General features: G+C 44.5%; 1 protein-coding gene and 1 pseudogene across 1 annotated transcript; one reads left to right on the top strand and one right to left on the bottom strand.

Moving 5' to 3' along the window:
• The window catches only part of LOC135376425 (bromodomain-containing protein 3-like), a 64,518-nt pseudogene extending 62,360 nt beyond the window's left edge, over nucleotides 1-2,158 (bottom strand).
• A 229-nt stretch (nucleotides 2,159-2,387) lies between these two features.
• On the top strand, nucleotides 2,388-17,529 carry LOC135376424 (WD repeat-containing protein 5-like; the record flags this gene model as incomplete). The annotated part of the gene is made up of 14 exons (XM_064608928.1): nucleotides 2,388-2,483; nucleotides 4,366-4,464; nucleotides 4,539-4,635; nucleotides 6,638-6,711; nucleotides 9,782-9,871; nucleotides 11,465-11,554; nucleotides 11,637-11,720; nucleotides 11,798-11,853; nucleotides 11,938-11,984; nucleotides 13,822-13,897; nucleotides 13,981-14,014; nucleotides 14,080-14,154; nucleotides 14,237-14,324; nucleotides 17,245-17,529. Coding segments are annotated over 14 exons (1,107 nt in total), but the record flags the coding sequence as incomplete, so codon positions are not given.
• Between the last annotated feature and the right edge of the window lie 7 nt (nucleotides 17,530-17,536).

Below are 17,536 nucleotides of genomic sequence, written 5' to 3'. Positions count from 1 at the left end.
AAATCCGGTGCGAGTTTGATAATTTTGCACAATTTCCACTGGGCCGGTGGTAATTTCATAGTCTCGCGTACTGCCGCTGCAATAACTGACACATCGAAGTCTTCCTGACTGGTCACGCTTGCAAGGCGGAGCCGTGTGATTGACAGGTTGCAGCTAGAGTTGCGAGAGAAACAGCTCGTGAAGCGATCGGCTATGCAACTCGGGTCGCGCAACCAGAGCTTCGCCGTTCACACGGTGAGACTTGGTGGCGCAACCTGGTGGCGCGCAACTATAGTTGCATCGCGTGAATCGACCCTCACTGCGAAGCTACGGTGTGCCATAACTTTCCACCGCGTGGCAGCAAAACTGATTTTAACGCGAGCAACCCTGTGTGTACGCTGTTTCCCCCCCAACAGTGTGTAAATGGTGTAGAGGAAAGCTTTACTTACTCCATGCATGCCTCGTTTGGTGCTGTGGCGGCCAAGAGCACGGCGAGAGACGGCGGCGGCCTCCGCTCCGTATCCCAGGGGATGCCGCCGAACGTACTCCTCCAGGGTGCTCCCACCGATCATACGCTGTGGACGAGCAATGCAAAGTGATCAGGCCTTCCACCCCAGGTAACGTCTCGTCTAAATGTCAAGCGATGCACCCATGGTGGCCATATCGACCAGTGTTTCTGCTGTTCGCTTAAATCAAAGCGGGCACGCGAAATACACCTACTAAGCTTTCCTTTTGTATACAACATTCTCAAGAACTGTACACATTTACAGTAGCCTTATTCAATTTCATACTTGCCGAAATGTCAGAGTGGACAGTGGATAACAGGCTTGTATTCGGGGGCGCAGAGATTAAAACATTACGCCAATTTACCGAAAAATTTCGCACAATGAACCGCCGATACATTCGAATTCGGACACACGATTTCGAGATTCAACTGAAGAGCAGATTTGGGGCAGGCGAGTCGACGACCACCGAAGACACGAATCGACATAAGACGATTTATAGGCAGAAATTTAGCAGACGACCGCCCAAGACTATCCGTACTCACCATCATCTCTGTGGGGAGGCTGGAAATAGCGCCCGGCTAACGGTCTGTCAGAAAACGACCATTCAATCGAGGGGAAAGTAGCCGCTCATTTTGGCGGGAGTGTGCTAGCTCCGTCAAAGGCGTGATTTTACGTCCACTAAACTGTCGTCTGCCAACGAAGCACTGAACAGACGCAATTGCATACACAACATGACAGTTACAGCTCCTGCGAACGCCGGTTCACTAGAGAACGTTCAGACTATGCAACCAGACGAGCAACCGTAAACCATCAGAAAAGTGCCATCATTTGCGTGCCCAAGTACACACTTCCTGCGCTACTAGTCGAATTCGTGGGCTAAGCGTTATTCCCTGTCCCAGAACATGGCGGAGTTTGCGCTCTTTTGCTAGAACAAACGCCACTGTCGTTAGGCTTCGCACATTTTTAGTTCTTACGATCTCAACGGAATGGCACAGTAGAATTTGACATAACGCCCATGGGCTTCTCAGACCAGAGAATCACAAGATACACGTTTAGACGGCAAAGAAACGCTATTTTATTATGTTTTTGCATTTTACGACACAGACTAGGAAGCCTTACTAACGAATCAATAATGGCTGTCCTTTGGGGAACACAATGTTGATGCTCCTTGTATAGATACAGTTTACATATACGAGGCAATCTTCTAAGTTAAAAATAACAGTATAGTACCCTTTGGCGACGTTCTGGGATGCCTGCAGGTTGTATTGAACTGCTGGATGCGTCTCAATATCCATTATCCAACTGGATTTCTCACTCGAACAACAGAACCTGCCAACAGCAATGGCTACGCAGCACAAGGTCGGCTTTTATACGAGGACGTTCAAATGCGAACATCCTATTGGTCAGTTCAAATCACATGACCCACGCTGTCCGTGTTTCCCGGCATTTCAGATAAAAATGTGTAGAGAAGTTAGCAAATATCACGTTCGGAAACACAGTGATGACCAGTTTTTCAACGTATATCCAAAGTGAGTGAAGTTATAGCTGCCCGTAGAAAATTTCAGTCATCGGAAGAAAGCCGACATTCCACCACACTGAGCACTAACTGAAATGTTGACCATCTGAAAGCTGATTCGCCATTCGGTGTCACGTGATCCTTCCCAATACAATTTTTGAAGGGTACCACATAAATAACGAAACGTTTTTGTCACAAAAATAAGCACCGTTCTAATAATACTAACCTGTGGTTATGTGCAGCATGCTTTTCATATTTACTAGGGCACCCCAGCTCCACTTTCATAACAATTCCTAACGATTTGAAACGCCACCTAGGTAGCGTGGAGTGGATTCGCGGTTTAGCTTGTTTTATGGATTGTACCGATTGTACAGTCCTAATACCGCTGTCGTTCTCAGAACCGTGGATTTAAGTGTGGTGAGCTTTGCTGTGTACCTGAGCTGTTTTCTCAACACGCAGACTTCTCCGTGCTGTTAACCACGGTACAAAACTGGTTTTACATATCAGTTCACGCCTTTGCACATTTCTACAATATGCAAACCCATATGTGATTGTATGTTGCGTGCATTTATTGGATACTAGGTAGCAGTAGTAGTTCACATGGGACTCGGGATTTACGCGGGCCTGCTATTCAGCGATATTTACAAGTATTTAACGATTGTTTCATATCTCTGCAGCGAAACAGTAAAGCGAAGCCCTGAACCTGTGGGAATTTTACATCCCTAGGAAAATGAAACCTCGTTTACTGCACTCAAATCACAGGAATGTTCAATAACAAGATAACAAGACACCTTTCATCCATTACTTGCGCGTGCCCACTGTGGAACGTAAAATTTGTATTCCGCAAAAGCACACTAGTAATATTTACTCACCTCAAACTTTCATTTCATTCATAAATATTAAGAGTGCTGAATTTATGTGAGAGAGCGTGGAAAGTTGGTGTAGTCTGTAGTGATACATGGGCAGCTCTATTTGCAGCTCTATCCCCATGCAGTTATGTGTATTATTGAAATAGTGACAGCCAGCACCCGTATCGTTCATGTTGCGGGCATTTTTATGCGCGCCCTAGTTGTGGTTTTTGGCCGCCTCGGCCGTCTGTTATTACATCAGAGAGAAAATTAGCCACCGTGATACAAGAAAGTACTGGGTCTCCTGGTCCCCAAAGCATTCTGGGTGTTTTTGTGAAATTATACGCAGCTCAAAGCGCCTACCTCACGAGAGACAAACAAACACTGTTATGTGCTCCCTTATTAGAGTCACGATGCAAAATATTTCAATGCGGTTTCCAGCCAATTGCACACAATTAAATTTTATAGCGAGCGCTCTGACTGTTGCGACATCGCCGTCTTTGATTCATCGAGAAGTGCGAGGGGCAGTGCGAACGAGTGGAAACGATCTGCGTGACAGGTGCTGCCCTCGTGGTGTAGAGCCCAATCGAATAGAAAAAGTGTAGGCATCCCATCGTTTGTCATAAACGTCCGCAACGCAACGTTTTGAGCGACTGTTGTTGCATGAACTGACTTCAGGAACAAGGACTGCCCTATCCTATAAAAATTGATTGCTAGTATGCAGCAGATCGACGGTGAGACATCAACAGCGAGCAACCCATTCACGTTGCCTGCTCCACAGCTAGGGTTTTATCCAATAAACAATCGCCAGCATTTTTTTGAAAATATTCTAATACAGTCAAACTCCTTTACAACGAAGCTCAGGGGACAGCAAAAAAAATTCGCAGTAAAGGTATTTTCGTTAAAAAGGATGTCCATTATTGGACCTATAGGCTCCAGCGGGACCGCAAAAAAAGTTTGTTGTAGTGGTATTTTCGTTAAAAAGGTGTTCGCTATAAAGGAGTTTGACTGTACAGAGAACCCTCGTTAATATGACACCCGATAATATGACACACTCACTTTACGACAGTTTTTCTTGGGAACCGTTCCGCCGGAATGTAAATCCATGTCGTTAGTGTGACAATCCGCTTATCCGACTACGACTGAGATTTTTGTCACAGGTAGGGTCAAACACGGGTATTATCTTTTCGTTATTATGACCACGTCACATGACCCGCAGAGTAGTCCCAGGCAGAGGGTGACGCGTGTGGTGCGCCAGGATTTGGGATGACTCCTGATGTTGTTGAATTGCTCAAAACCATCCTAAATGGCGGCAAAAGTTTCTAGAAGTTAATCGCAGAAAGTCCCACAATCCTCCAGCAAGTACGTCACCAGTTAGAATTTTTTTATCACTTTAGGCGAAACACCCTGTATATCCCAGGACTTGTGATCCTAGTTTCTACTGCCTTCCATGCTCCTTGAGAGATGTGTTGGAGATGAAGTTCTATGTAAGCCGTGTTCCTCGTTCTCTTTGGAGGTTAGCGAGGGAGGAACAAAACAGTCAGCAGCCACGGCGCAGTCCGGAGGAACCAGCCTGGGCAGTAAGCCCGCAGACCCTTCCACTGCTGCAAAGCTGGTAAATCTCGTCTCTCGTATACCCACTGATGGGGTTCGCAGAGATGAGGAGTAATTCACGTTACGTTCATTTAGAAGCCCAACTACACCCTCAAGTTCACACTTGCTGGCCACACGAAAGCAGTTTCATCAGTCAAGTTCAGTCCCAATGGAGAGTGGTTGGCCAGTTCATGTAAGTGACATTTTACGTGGTCTCTATTTTTTTCTTCTTTTTTTTTTCTTCTCTTTTTTCTTTCTCTCTCTAAGACTGGTGAAGCAATGGTTGGACTGGATGGTATACGTCCGTCAGAAAGAGTCGTCCTTTGTGTGCAGCATTGTTGCGGTTGTTTCACGTAGTAAACATCTGGAAGGGGAGACTGGTTCTGTGCTTTCTTGTCTGCCATCCCTCTGCTGCTGCCTTCCTGAGGGATGAGCTATAAAAATCGATTTATAAATCTACTTGCCTGAACAGTATGGGACGAACTCTCGTTTATTTCGGGGCAGATTTTGCCATTACTCCTGAGCATTTATATCAAATTTAATTTGCGAGAAATTGCATTTTCCCAGTTGAACTCCAAAAATTTGCCAAGTCAACCTCACGTTTTTTTTTTTTTAGAGAGACAGAGAGCGCATGCAGGATTTACCCCATTTGAACACAAAATACATTCACAACTGCAAAGGTAATACACACACAAAAAAAAAAAAGTGATATTCCTCCTCCTGAAGATTGCCTCTGATCGCCACTTCTGAAGATCTCCTTATGAAGATCTGAAGATGAAGATGCTGAAATTTATCTTATCTTTATCTGTGTGTGAACTTTTTTTCCCCTAGTTTCCCTGGTAGAACATTTCCTAGCTTTACTTAAAGTAGCACAGAAGTCACTTTCAACACCCTGTTTGCTTCCTATAGGACTGTTAAGTAGGCCTGTAAAATGCACCATGCGAAGTAATTCGCACCTCAAAGTCATAATTATCGCAGAAATGGAATTTAAAGTACGCCGCAAAACGCAACCGTGCGCAATGGCGGTGGAGAGCAGTACCAGCCTGTGATCTGCCTGGGACCACGCGCTGACGCTACATGGGACACGCTCTGTGATTGGTCCAGAGAAATGTCTGCTACTCCGCTGTCGTCTGCTATTCGGCTGTTCGGGGTTCTGAAAAAGCATTGCTCCTGGCTCGGTCATGATTCGGCCGCTCCTTCTATCCCCAATTCCCCGGGGGAACTGGCAAAACTGGTTTATGGCGGCAAAGGGACAGGGCACTGACCCCCACTGACCAGCAAATCAGAACGAGTTCTCCTCATAACGTCATCGGTGACGTGCCATCATACCTTGTCCTCCTCGTTACACCCGGAGTGGCGAGCTAAGGGTGAATGTGCGGAGCCATGTTTATGTGAGTTTTTTTCGGGGAAACAAATTGCGCACATCATACCTGCCAACTCTCCCGATTCATCCGGGAGACTCCCGGATTCGGACCGGTTTGTACGATTGTACGGCCAAGAAGCAAATCTCCCGGAAAATGCAGTTTCCCTCTCTATATCTCAAACGCCTGCTTTTTCTCTGGGCACACAGATGAAAACGTCAATCCAACACCAGCCCAATTGACATCGGCATCACTGCCGCTTCCCGGAGCCTCTGTGTTACGGAGTTCAGGTGTTCTGGTCATGGTTCTAGTTCTAGCACTTCTAGTTTCTGTGCATTTCCTCTATGTTTTCGGGCGACAAAGGTGCCTTTGCACTATAGCTGTTTCGACCTTGCGTACCTCGCAAAGAGAACCTCGACCTCGCAAAGAGAACAGAGACGTAGTTTTGTGACCTCACGTTCTTTTGAGAAGGTGTCATAGCCTTGTCACAGCTTGACACCCAGATAGTTTCTTGGAGAGGGCAAAGTCTGTTGCTGCAAAACTTGTGCCCGACGAGCCTACTGGGGTGAAGTGTGCTCGTGTTACAAAGGCAAATAAAAGCCACCCAACATCGGCTTTCTCCTAACCCCCCCCCCCCCCCCCCCCCCCGTGAAAGCTCCCTAATTTGGATGTTCCCAAGTTGGCAGGTATGACACATGAAAACCTTTTCCGCTGTTCGGTAAAACGACACACACACTTCCATCAGACGTCTTAATCTGAAAACTTTTTTGGATAGCCCTCTGTACTACTTGTTCACTTGCTCTAAGAATCACTGGGTTTTCTTAATATATGCAGCTGCTGATAAACTTATCAAGATCTGGGGAGCTTACGACGGAAAGTTTGAGAAGACTATTGCGGGACATAAGCTTGTAAGTACATCATTGTATTGTTTCGTTACACATAGTACTCATTTGTTTGCAACCGAATAAAATTATTAAGGTAGTCGCGTGGCCTGCAGATTTCTTGCACCGCACTCGCCAACCTTGTTGTGTTATGTGTTATATTCTTTATTTGACTGTGTTGTGTCCCGCACGAGGTCTTACCGTGTTGGCGTTAATTAACCATAGGTAGAGCCCTTAGCATTGCGCGATTCAGCAAAGTCTTACGGAATTGGCCATGTCTCGCAGAACCGAACAGAATTTTCTGTTTTTCGCGAAATATTCAATGTCTCACAGAACTGTGTAAGGATGTCAATTGATCTGTCCTGATCTGTCCGACTACAATGCCTGACACAGCTGATAATGCAGGCCCGTGCAGTGGCTTACGTGGCTGAATGTGCTACAATGAAAGGAAATTTAACGACGACAATGCCCGAAGAAAGACTGACAGGGTTGGGTCTGGCTTTCTTTGCGTACTGAAAAGTTACGAAAGGTACACGATCTTGGGACAACGTTACGCTTCTTTTTCTTCTTTTTTCTTGCCTGCGGAATCTCGCGGATTTGTGTACTCCACTTCGCTGACAAGTCAATTTTCCACTGCAGAAAGCTTAGCTTTAACTAGGGGTGTGCCAACAGAGTCCACGAATCTAGGCCACGACCAACTAGATTGTAACGACCATGTCGTGGACACCCCTTCCAAGCGCCGCATTTTTGGAAAGTAGCGGTGGCGCCATTCATCGTCCCAGTTATTGCTTCCTCAACTTCTACAATACTTTGTACTTCAGCCTACGTTAGTATTTCTGTACAAGCGGTGGACGTTCCACAGATGTTTCATTCTGAGGTTGATTATCATCATCATTCTACGCGTTTTCATAGGAGCTGTCGCTGTCGTCTGCTACAGTAGTCGTACATACGCTTCTGTGCGTTCAGAATTCAAATTTCCATCGTCCAATCGTGGCGTGCCGATGAGTAGCGACCCTGGCAGATCATGCGGATGGGCTCCTCATAGGGGTTGCTGATTGTGACATGGTCGTTATAATCTACAGGTTTTCCAGCCAATTTTAATCCATGTGCCATGCAAACTTTATGGGGCATGGATTAATTTAGCTGGCACTCGGATTAAAATCGCCGGGAAAACCTGTAGTAGGTCGTGATCTATGCAGAGATTCGAGATTCGTAAGTCCGAATCCCAATGCCCAAAACGACGAATCGAATCTTTCGAATCCAGCAACCACGTTTGTTTGTTTCTTTTTTCAAATTGGCGCCTTCGGAGTCCGCCGAAAGCCTGACTGGCCGACGTTTTTTGTTTTGTTTTTTGTTTGGTTTCATTGCTCTGGACTGAAAGAGTTCAGGCAGGAACTGTTACATTGCAAATTTAAAAGTAAGCTGTTTTTGCTTTTGATTGTTGCTTTAGCTTTATGGAAATAATTCAGACTCGAGAATTTATGCGTTTCTTGTAGTCGACGAACAACGTGTTAAATAAATTACGTTTAAGAAGTAGTATACGGGTATATTTTCTCCTGAAAGTGCAGCATTATTTAATTTGTTTTTCAGTAAACGAATGGTGTCATATTTAGCTTCAGAAAAAAAATTTCACTAGAAATGCTTCTTTTTTTTTTTTTTTTTAAACTCTTGTTAACGAAAGGATTCGAAAGATTCGAGATCCACAAGATTCATGGATTCGTAGAACCTTCCTTGGATTCGGACTCGGATTCAGACTCGGATTTGAAAAAAAATCTTGGATTGGTCCCATCTCTTTGGTCCCATCTCTAGGTTTAACCATGGCCAACAAAAGAATTATGTATATAACTCGCTGTAGACAAACAGTTTTCGGAATGTACATATGATTTTAGATATGTTTTTCCAGTACTGGATGATATTGGAATTCTCAGTCGTGCTTTGCCCTTGTTTTGTGAGCTATAAAAAGGCACGAAATGTGGTTTTTAACCCTTTTATCAGCGTTGTGGAAAACTCTCTAAGGCTCATGCTGGAAATTTAACCTAATGCATCATTAAAATCTACCAGCCAAGACACATTTAACCCTAAATGAACCACTCCTGATGGCACTGTGTGATTTTAAAAGCATATAGGGAGTCCCATATACAGTCAAACTCCTTTATAGCGAACACCTTTTTAACGAAAATACCACTACAGCAAATTTTTTTGCGGTCCCGCTGGAGCCCTATAGGTCCAATAATGCACATCCTTTTTAACGAAAATACCTTTACTGCAAATTATTTTTGCTGTCCCCTGAGTTTCGTTGTAAAGGAGTTCGACTGTACACCAAATGCAATCCAGACATGTGAATCAAGTTACTTGGGGGTTGATGTTCCTTATGACGAGGCAACTACTACTCAGAGTTCGATCATCCACTAAGTCTGCGGTGCAGCGGTTCAGAAACTGTTTGTAACCACATATGTTTTACGAATGTTGCATTTCACATATTCAGTACACAGAGCCACACTTGGCTTGTTATAGCTGTGGTAACCCCTGCAAAAAATGTGCTTCTAAAAGAGTTATAGACCCTTTTCACTGACCTCATTCCGTCCGCCATACTTTTGTTTTCGCACGCGCTCGCACCACAGTTAAAGCTGGTAGCGTGCACGTGCCATGCACAAAAGTATGGCTGCCACAAGCAGGGGGAAAGGCTATGGCGTCTGCGACAGTGACGTCAGATGAAAAGAGTCTATAGACTGAGCGTGATGCAGAATGAGGGATTTTCATGCGGTCGAACAGATAGCTGCCACGGGAAGATGTGCACACCACACCTTCACCTGAAGGGGTGTGCCCGTTGTTTTCTATCCCAATATGTATCATATCTGGAGAGGCTTGACAAAGAGAGCAATGGCACATCTCCCACAGTGCCTGATTTTCGGTGTGCGGGAAATACTGAATGTGTTGCATGTGAATGTGTGTTGAATGTGAATGTGTGTTGCTTACTTGTTTTGTATCTGGTAGCCAAATCACTAAGTTTTGAACATGATTATGTACTTGAAAAGTGGGAATTTCTTTTGCCACCCTTTTAATCGGAGCTTTACAAACGTTCGTGACTATTTCTCAGGGCATCTCAGACGTAGCATGGTCCACGGACAGTCGTCTGCTAGTGAGTGCTTCGGATGACAAGACACTCAAGATATGGGAAGTGAGCAGTGTAAGTAAATGTGGCTTCGTAAGCATGCCCAGAAAATCTGCTGTAAAGAATTTATTAAGGATGGGCCAACAGAATCCTCAAATCCTAATCAAGGATATGAGATTTGGGAATCCGGATCCCAGCGCCCAAAACGGCGAATGTAATCTATCGAATCTACCAACCCTGTTTGTTTGTTCGTCCTGAAAATTGGCGCCTCCCAAGTCCGTCGAAAGCCCGATCCACCAGTGGGCCCCTGGGCGCGCCAAAATCACAGTATAAAGCTCAGACCAGGGATCGGAACCGGAACTGAACCCAAACCGAAAACCAGAAAAAAAACGTTATTTTCTGACAAACCCGAACAGTTCTTTTGCTTGTCCTGAACCAGAACTGAACCGAAAAAAATTCATACGGATACCGGTTCGGGAACTGGTTCAGAGGTGAAATCATTGTGCCACTGACCGACCTTTTTTTTCTTTTTTTTTTTTTTTTTTTTTTTGACTCGCCTGAAACGGTTATCTCACACCGTAAGCTCACCTTCATGTAGCAAACTTACAGCCCATGAACCGGTTAAACTGGGTCCAAACAAAGTAACGGTTCCAATCCCTGTAAATGTCCTGACCGCTGACCGATTTCTTTTGCCTGTGTGTGCGCGGGAGGGGTTCTCTCTGAGGTGAACCCAAACCGAACTGATATATCTGAACCGGTTCAAGCTGATAATTTTGGTTGAGCGGAGCTAAACCTGAACCCGATCTGCACCGTAAAATATACCGGTTCTGATCCCTGGCTCCGACACTGCAAGTTTAAAAGTAGCATGATTTTATCTTTGATTGTTTCTTAGCTTTATGGAAATAATTCAGACTCGAGCCTGTACTTTCTGTAGACGATGAAAGTAAGTTGTTAAATATATTACACTTTAAGAAGTATATGGGTTTGTTTTCCCGTGAAAGTGCACTACTATTTAATTTGTTTTTCATTAAACAAAGATATCAAATTCTGCTTCTAAACACTTTTCAGTTGAAGTTTTTTTTTCCTGACTTTTCAAACTTTGTTGTTTTGAGAAAGTGTTCGAAAGATTCGTGGACTTGCGGAACCAGCACCACGTAGATACAGAACGCCTGCTTACTCGTCGAAGTGACTTAACAACAAAGTGTCTGCCAATCGGGATCGCGTTTTCAACGGCGGTAGCCAACCAGAAACGAGATTTCAGAGGTTGTAGTCGTGGAGACGAACCACCGTCACCTGCGAGTAGTGATGGAACGTCCCAGCGTAGTAGATGGGAAAAAACTTTAAACTGAAGCACAAAATTGTCCCATATCTTGTTCAACGCTGATTTCCTGGAAAGCTTTTTGCACTTTTTGTCTACTGATTCGTATCTACAGGTTCCAAGTTAGCTGCAATCATTTGCGAGTTCCTGAATTCGTAGTATGGTGACTCCCAGTAGCAGGCGAATTCTGACTTTATATGCCCTTTTTCCGTAGCGGGAGAGGAGGCAATAAGCAGGCCTTCTGTATCTATGTGGGTGTTGGCAGAACCTTCCTCGGATTCGGATTCGGAAAATTATGGTTTCATCTCGTCTTTAGGATTCATTATTCCTTTTCTTTTAAAATTTTAAAGGGCAAGTGTTTAAAAACATTGAAGGGCCACAGTAACTACGTCTTCTGCTGCAACTTCAATCCGCAGTCGAACCTCATCGTCTCCGGCTCGGTAAGTGCACCCTACTGTGCATCTGGACAGATTTCGGACAACACGAAGCACGTTTCTCACGTTGACGGTAATGTATTTGCAGTTTGACGAGAGTGTAAGGATATGGGACGTCAAGACTGGGAAATGCCTCAAGACGCTTCCCGCACATTCGGACCCGGTGTCGGCCGTAAGTCTTCAGAATCGCATCCACTAAGTGGTACTGGTTCTTTTTTTTTTTTCTTGTAACTCGAAACATTGTTACAGGTGCACTTCAACAGAGATGGCTCTTTGATCGTTTCGAGCAGCTACGATGGTCTTTGGTGAGCTATGCCAGCTATACTTGCTCACTGTTTGTGAGAGTTACAGATGCGTTAAACAGTGTTCCTCTCTGAATGCCTTTGCAGTCGAATTTGGGACACAGCATCGGGTCAATGCCTGAAGACTCTTATCGGTAATAATAATTCAACTTTTTTGTTTTCTCTCCTTTTTTTCCCCCGCCTTTCAGGAGAAAATCCTAAAACAGGGCTGAAACATTCGAAATCCTCTAAAGGGATTGGTCGCTCTCCAAGTATCACTTCGTAGATATCTGATTCCACGAGTAGTGTATTCCCGGATTTACCGAACCCCCTGCTTAACTTTGCGCTGACTCGAGCCCTATAATTTATTAATATTTAAATTGTCGAAATCCACATCGTGTGAAATTTGTGCGCAGAGAGACACGTGGGTGAAGTTAGGTTGGGAAACGTGGCCAAGTGTGGCCTTGGTGCATGACCTCCATCTCTACTGTTGCGGAGAGAAAGTGTGGGAGGGGGATGCTGATACTTTGCGATAAGAAGAACTTCTACAGGTATTCCCGGCGATTTTAATCCAAGTGCCAGCTAAATTAATCCATGCCCCATAAAGTTTGCATGGCACATGGATTAATTTAGCTGGCACTTGGATTAAAATCGGCGGGAAAACCTGTAGTTGCTCCTGCCTGTGGTTCAGGTATGCCGCCAACTCTCGTGGCAAAATACAAATACGTAACTCTGGAAATACCCCGCTTTCAAGTGGAAGGGCTGGCAGGAGAGTTGCTGACACATTTATTTCACCAATGACAGAGAGCGAGCTTTCCCTTTGAAGAGGTTGTGACACTTTGGTACCTGCAGTTCGTTACGTTGTGTCCACGTTGTACTGCATGCCAGAGCACTGAGGTGTCGCAGTTGGCGAAATACAGTGTCTTGAAAACGCAACGGCCTCAGGCAGTTTTGAGAGAGGGAAATGAGGGGGGAATCCTCCTCTCTCATATGAAGTCTCCACAGAACCCCTCCCAAAATATTTTTCTGGCTATGCCACCAGTTGAAAATAACCTCTGGCATATCCCAGGGGCAGAGTATCAGAACCCCACTAATGGATGCATAAACTAGACACGGACGGACAGAAGTGATGGGAGACAGGCGCCCTTTAACGCATCGGCAGCATTGTAAGCTGGTGTCCAATGTTTTGCAGATCTAATCACCCCCGTAGTGCGTAAGGCAGGCTTATGACAGCCAGATCAACGTTCGGTTAAACGGGCCAAAGCTGAGGATAGCACACTCTAATATGCAGTGCAAGTCGGTCAAGCTATCTGTGCAGCTCCCCAGCTTCCCTCTCTCCCCTGTTGCACATGAAGCGATCTCACATTTCAAGGTCAAGCACGCCTGGTTTCTTCTGTGAACCCACGCAGAGTGCCGTGCCTGTCTATGACTTGCCCCCGTATCGCCATCTTGTGAGTGGACAGGCACTTCGTCACATGGTCTCCCCAAAGTTAACCCTCCCTAATGCGGAAAGAACTGCTGTATCGTATGGACACCACAGCAGGCGTCAGAATAGTCTAGGGATGGTGGTCTTCTAACGTCCAGTTCTCCCTGAACGTCAACTTCATGCTGCAAATGCTTCCAACATTAGCCTCTGTGGAAAATTAGTGGAAAAAGAAAGCACTTCAAGGAGGGTGTCTGTTCCTCTCGCTCGAAACAGGGTGAAGCCATACTCTTCAGGAAATGAAGCTGCGCGTGAGGGTGCGCATGATGTTACATAGATAGAGCCTGAAGTTTTTGGGAAATATTTTTTTTCTAAATACATGGGGTATTACAAGATGCACTGCGCTCCATCAGAAACAGCTCATGCATATCACTTACTCCTCATTGCATTTAATAAATTTGCCGAGCCTTCAAGGGATACGTGCAGGATATTTAAAAATTTAAAACATCCGACAATGATTAATATAACGATGGTGGACTGTCATTGATGCCTGCGTCGTCGCATTGCAGATGATGATAACCCCCCTGTCTCCTTCGTGAAATTCTCGCCGAATGGAAAATATATCCTAGCAGCAACGTTAGACAAGTAAGTCCTTTATTGTAGCACAGTTTTCTAAAGGCACCAAAGAATGTCCTTAGGACAAAAAGATTGATTTCCCGTTTTTCTAGTACTCTCAAATTGTGGGACTACAGTAAAGGAAAGGTGAGATGTGTTCTAAATCTAGCGAAGTGATGCCCCGTTTCAAAATGTACCATGCGCTTTTTCAGTGTCTAAAAACCTATACTGGCCACAAGAACGAGAAGTACTGTATTTTTGCAAATTTCTCCGTAACTGGCGGCAAGGTAAGTTCTTCAGTATCGGGGAGGAAAAAAGGAAAGCTGGAAGGGCTTGCCCTCTCACTGATGATTGCCGTCCCCTTTGCAGTGGATTGTGTCGGGGTCGGAGGATAACTGTGTCTATATATGGAATCTGCAGACTAAAGAAGTTGTGCAAAAGCTTCAAGGACACACAGGTATGATAAATTTTTGAGAATAAAATTGCAGTAATTTGTGCAAAATGGGTGAGCACATTTCAGTGATGTGCAACTTCATGCATCTATCGCCTCGAATGTTAAAAACGTGAATGACGAAATGTGTGGCAGTGATTGCCGCGTGCGTAGACCCTGAAGTTTTCGGGAATGTTTTTATTTATTTATTTATTTATTTATTTATTCATTTATTTATTTTGCAGTACCCAAAGGGTTCTAATGGACATTACATAGGGCCGGGAATACAGTGATAATTGAGATATTAATGGGGTTGTAAAAATTGGGTAAATAAACATATGCTCTGAGTTCACGTGAATACGGGTGTAAAGACTTCCAGTATGCTAAATTTGGGGAGAAATCTGGCTCAGTTACTCCAAACTAGCTATATTGGTTTGTTACAAACGGTGTTGTAACCGTTTTCCGCCAAACAAGTTAAAGTGCATTCCTACAGACATCACAGTGAGGGCAATTTGATGGGTAGAAATCGGCTTTCACCCTCAAGAGGCAACCTTCAATTCGGGGAGCAAATTCGGCGAAGAATCAGGTGTAACCCTAAAACTTCAGGCTCTGCATGCACAATAATAACTATGGCCTGACTTTTTCGGGTTTTATTTTTGGCCAAATTCGGGGGGGTAAATATCGGGCGATATTTTTCATTGGAGAATTCGGGTGTATTCGGGTTAAATCCCGTTACGGCATATTCTGTCGTCAGGAATTCGGGTGTATTCGGGTGATTTTTTATTGTTTAATAAAAATTTGTCTTAACGTGGAACTAATGTTTAGCAATGTTATCAAACTTTATTTTAATGCACGCTTATGAGTGTGCCACGCGACCCGGATGTTTTCGGGTAGATTCGGGTTAAACCCGAATTTTACAGATTTCGTTCGGGGGGTAAATTTCGGGCGGATACGGGTTTAACCCTAAAAAGTCAGGCCCTAATAATAACGTACAGTGCTGCGCAAGCTTTTAGGTAAACTTTTGTCCAGCACTGTTCATGTGAAGTCACCTTCAAGAAATTAGGAAATGAAAGCTACACATGGCTGTGAATGTGTGGTCCTCTCAGGCCACGTTATCGTAGGGATGCGCACCACCCACTGAGACATGCAGTGAACTGGAGTGGACAGAGCTGTGCAGTCCAGATTGGGCAGTGGAAGATTCTGTTTCTTGGCAAGTTTGTCGCAGGGATTTGGAAGGTGTTTGAGATCAGTATCGTCATTCTGTGTAGATGCGAGACCATTTTAGCGTATGTGCTACACTGCCACAGATGCAAGCAAGCGCAGCAACAAGGAGGACAATGTGCCACTTATTAACTTATCTAACTCCTTATTGTAACCCAATCTTTATCGAAGGCTAGTGATGAGTTTGCTAAAGAAGGCGATGCGATGAACCTTGTGAAGTGAGTGGCAAGAGCCAGAGGAGAGGATGGCGAGTGCCACTAACTCACCCAATTATGCATGAAGATTTGGCTCACGAGGATGGTTTTGGTTCCGATTTTGATGATTTTGTTCTCTACAAAGAACTGTTTCGCTTTGCCTAGTGCTTGCTTCGACAGCGTTGTCATTAATCTGCCTTCAGACTAGAGGTTACAGAACAAAGTTTCAGCAAGTTGAAATACATGCCATGGCTACAAAGAGAACGTCAATGGGTGATGAACACTTAAGGGCACAGCTGATATAGCTGGTCAATACTATCTATTGAGTGGATAAAACAGCGCCGGAACACACCACAGAGAGAGAGACTGACAACACAAGTGATGTGTTTTATCCACTGCATCCATGCACCAACTGCCCCAATTCTCTGCCTTAGTGGTCACTGACTAACTAATGGATAGTTTAGAATTGTAGTCGTGTGACACCTTCACTATTTTTACCCGTTCGAACTGAGAATGAATGTCTTTTTCAGTAAAAAAAAAACTGAATAACAATATTTTACCCGATTCCACCATGTTTTCCCGTTGACAAGATGACATCCGATTTCTATACCCCGAATTTTGAAAAAATAAAACCCAAAAACATCCAATTCCATTCATAGACTTGTAGCTCATGCCTGGGGTTCTGTACCATAGGTAGGCTTCAGACTTCTCGGATTTATCTCCAACAAACTCCCTGCGACGATTTTTGTAAAAAATCCGATTTATCCGGTAAACTCCGATTTTTCCAAGGCCCACATGGTGGCCTTACAGTTTTTCTTGTTTCCTTCTTCCTTTGTCCCCCTCCTTCCACACCTACTTTTCGACTTCAAACAAATCCACAACGCTAAAAATTGGGTCAGAATTTGTAGCCTCCTTCAGGGTCGCTGGACGCATGAATGGCCCAAAAGGAGGATAGTCCCATAGTCCCACACTTGTCCCATCTGTTCTATGCATCCTCGACCATCGTGACCCTACTTGACCCCGGGCACTGGGTTCGTCTCAGCTGCTACAACATTACGAGTCTGGGCACCATTCACAATTTGTGCAAATACGCTCGTTTGTACTTCAATAGCTCTGGGTAGTAAAACATCCGTGCTCTATATCGTTTGGTATCAGTCACTCTTGCACCTCTTTCCTTGCATTGTCTCTGCGATGACTACTCCGAAATGCTCTGAAATCGGTGCCGTTCGTTTTTCAGACTGCTCTGAGAAACTCTGAATTTCGGAAAAGTTGAAAACTCCTATAAACAGCCTCCGAATTTTCCAAAACGAAGACTCCGAAAACTCGGAACCCTAATCATAGGTTGCCAATCGCTTGGCGGCAGCTTGACCTGTAAGAGATGACTAGTACCAAAGTATAAGCACAAAAGGAAGCTCGTAGCTCGTCGAGTTGCTTATAATTTTTTTTTCTTCTCTGCTTCCCGTCATAAAGATTTGATTGACTTTATTTTACCCCTGAAGGCTTGACAAATTTCCTTTTGATGCATGTTTCAGATGTGGTGTTGTGTACTGCATGTCATCCAACTGAAAACATCATAGCATCCGCAGCCCTGGAAAATGACAAGACCATCAAACTCTGGAGAAGCGACACCTGAGTCTTTTTTTTTTCCTGTCCAACTCATCAAAGCGACCGTCACCACCCAAAAGCAATCATGCTCCACATCTTGTCTTTTATATATATGTTCCCTTCCTGAATTATCATTATTATTATCATTTTTAAGGCAGTGCCACTCTGTATAAAAGCTGCTTGAGAAAAAAAATAAATGCTAAGATGGTGGACTATGGT

This window comes from Ornithodoros turicata, unplaced genomic scaffold (assembly GCF_037126465.1).
Source record: "Ornithodoros turicata isolate Travis unplaced genomic scaffold, ASM3712646v1 ctg00001087.1, whole genome shotgun sequence".
Classification (NCBI taxonomy): domain Eukaryota; kingdom Metazoa; phylum Arthropoda; class Arachnida; order Ixodida; family Argasidae; genus Ornithodoros; species Ornithodoros turicata.
This window is presented reverse-complemented; position numbering and strand designations above follow the sequence as displayed.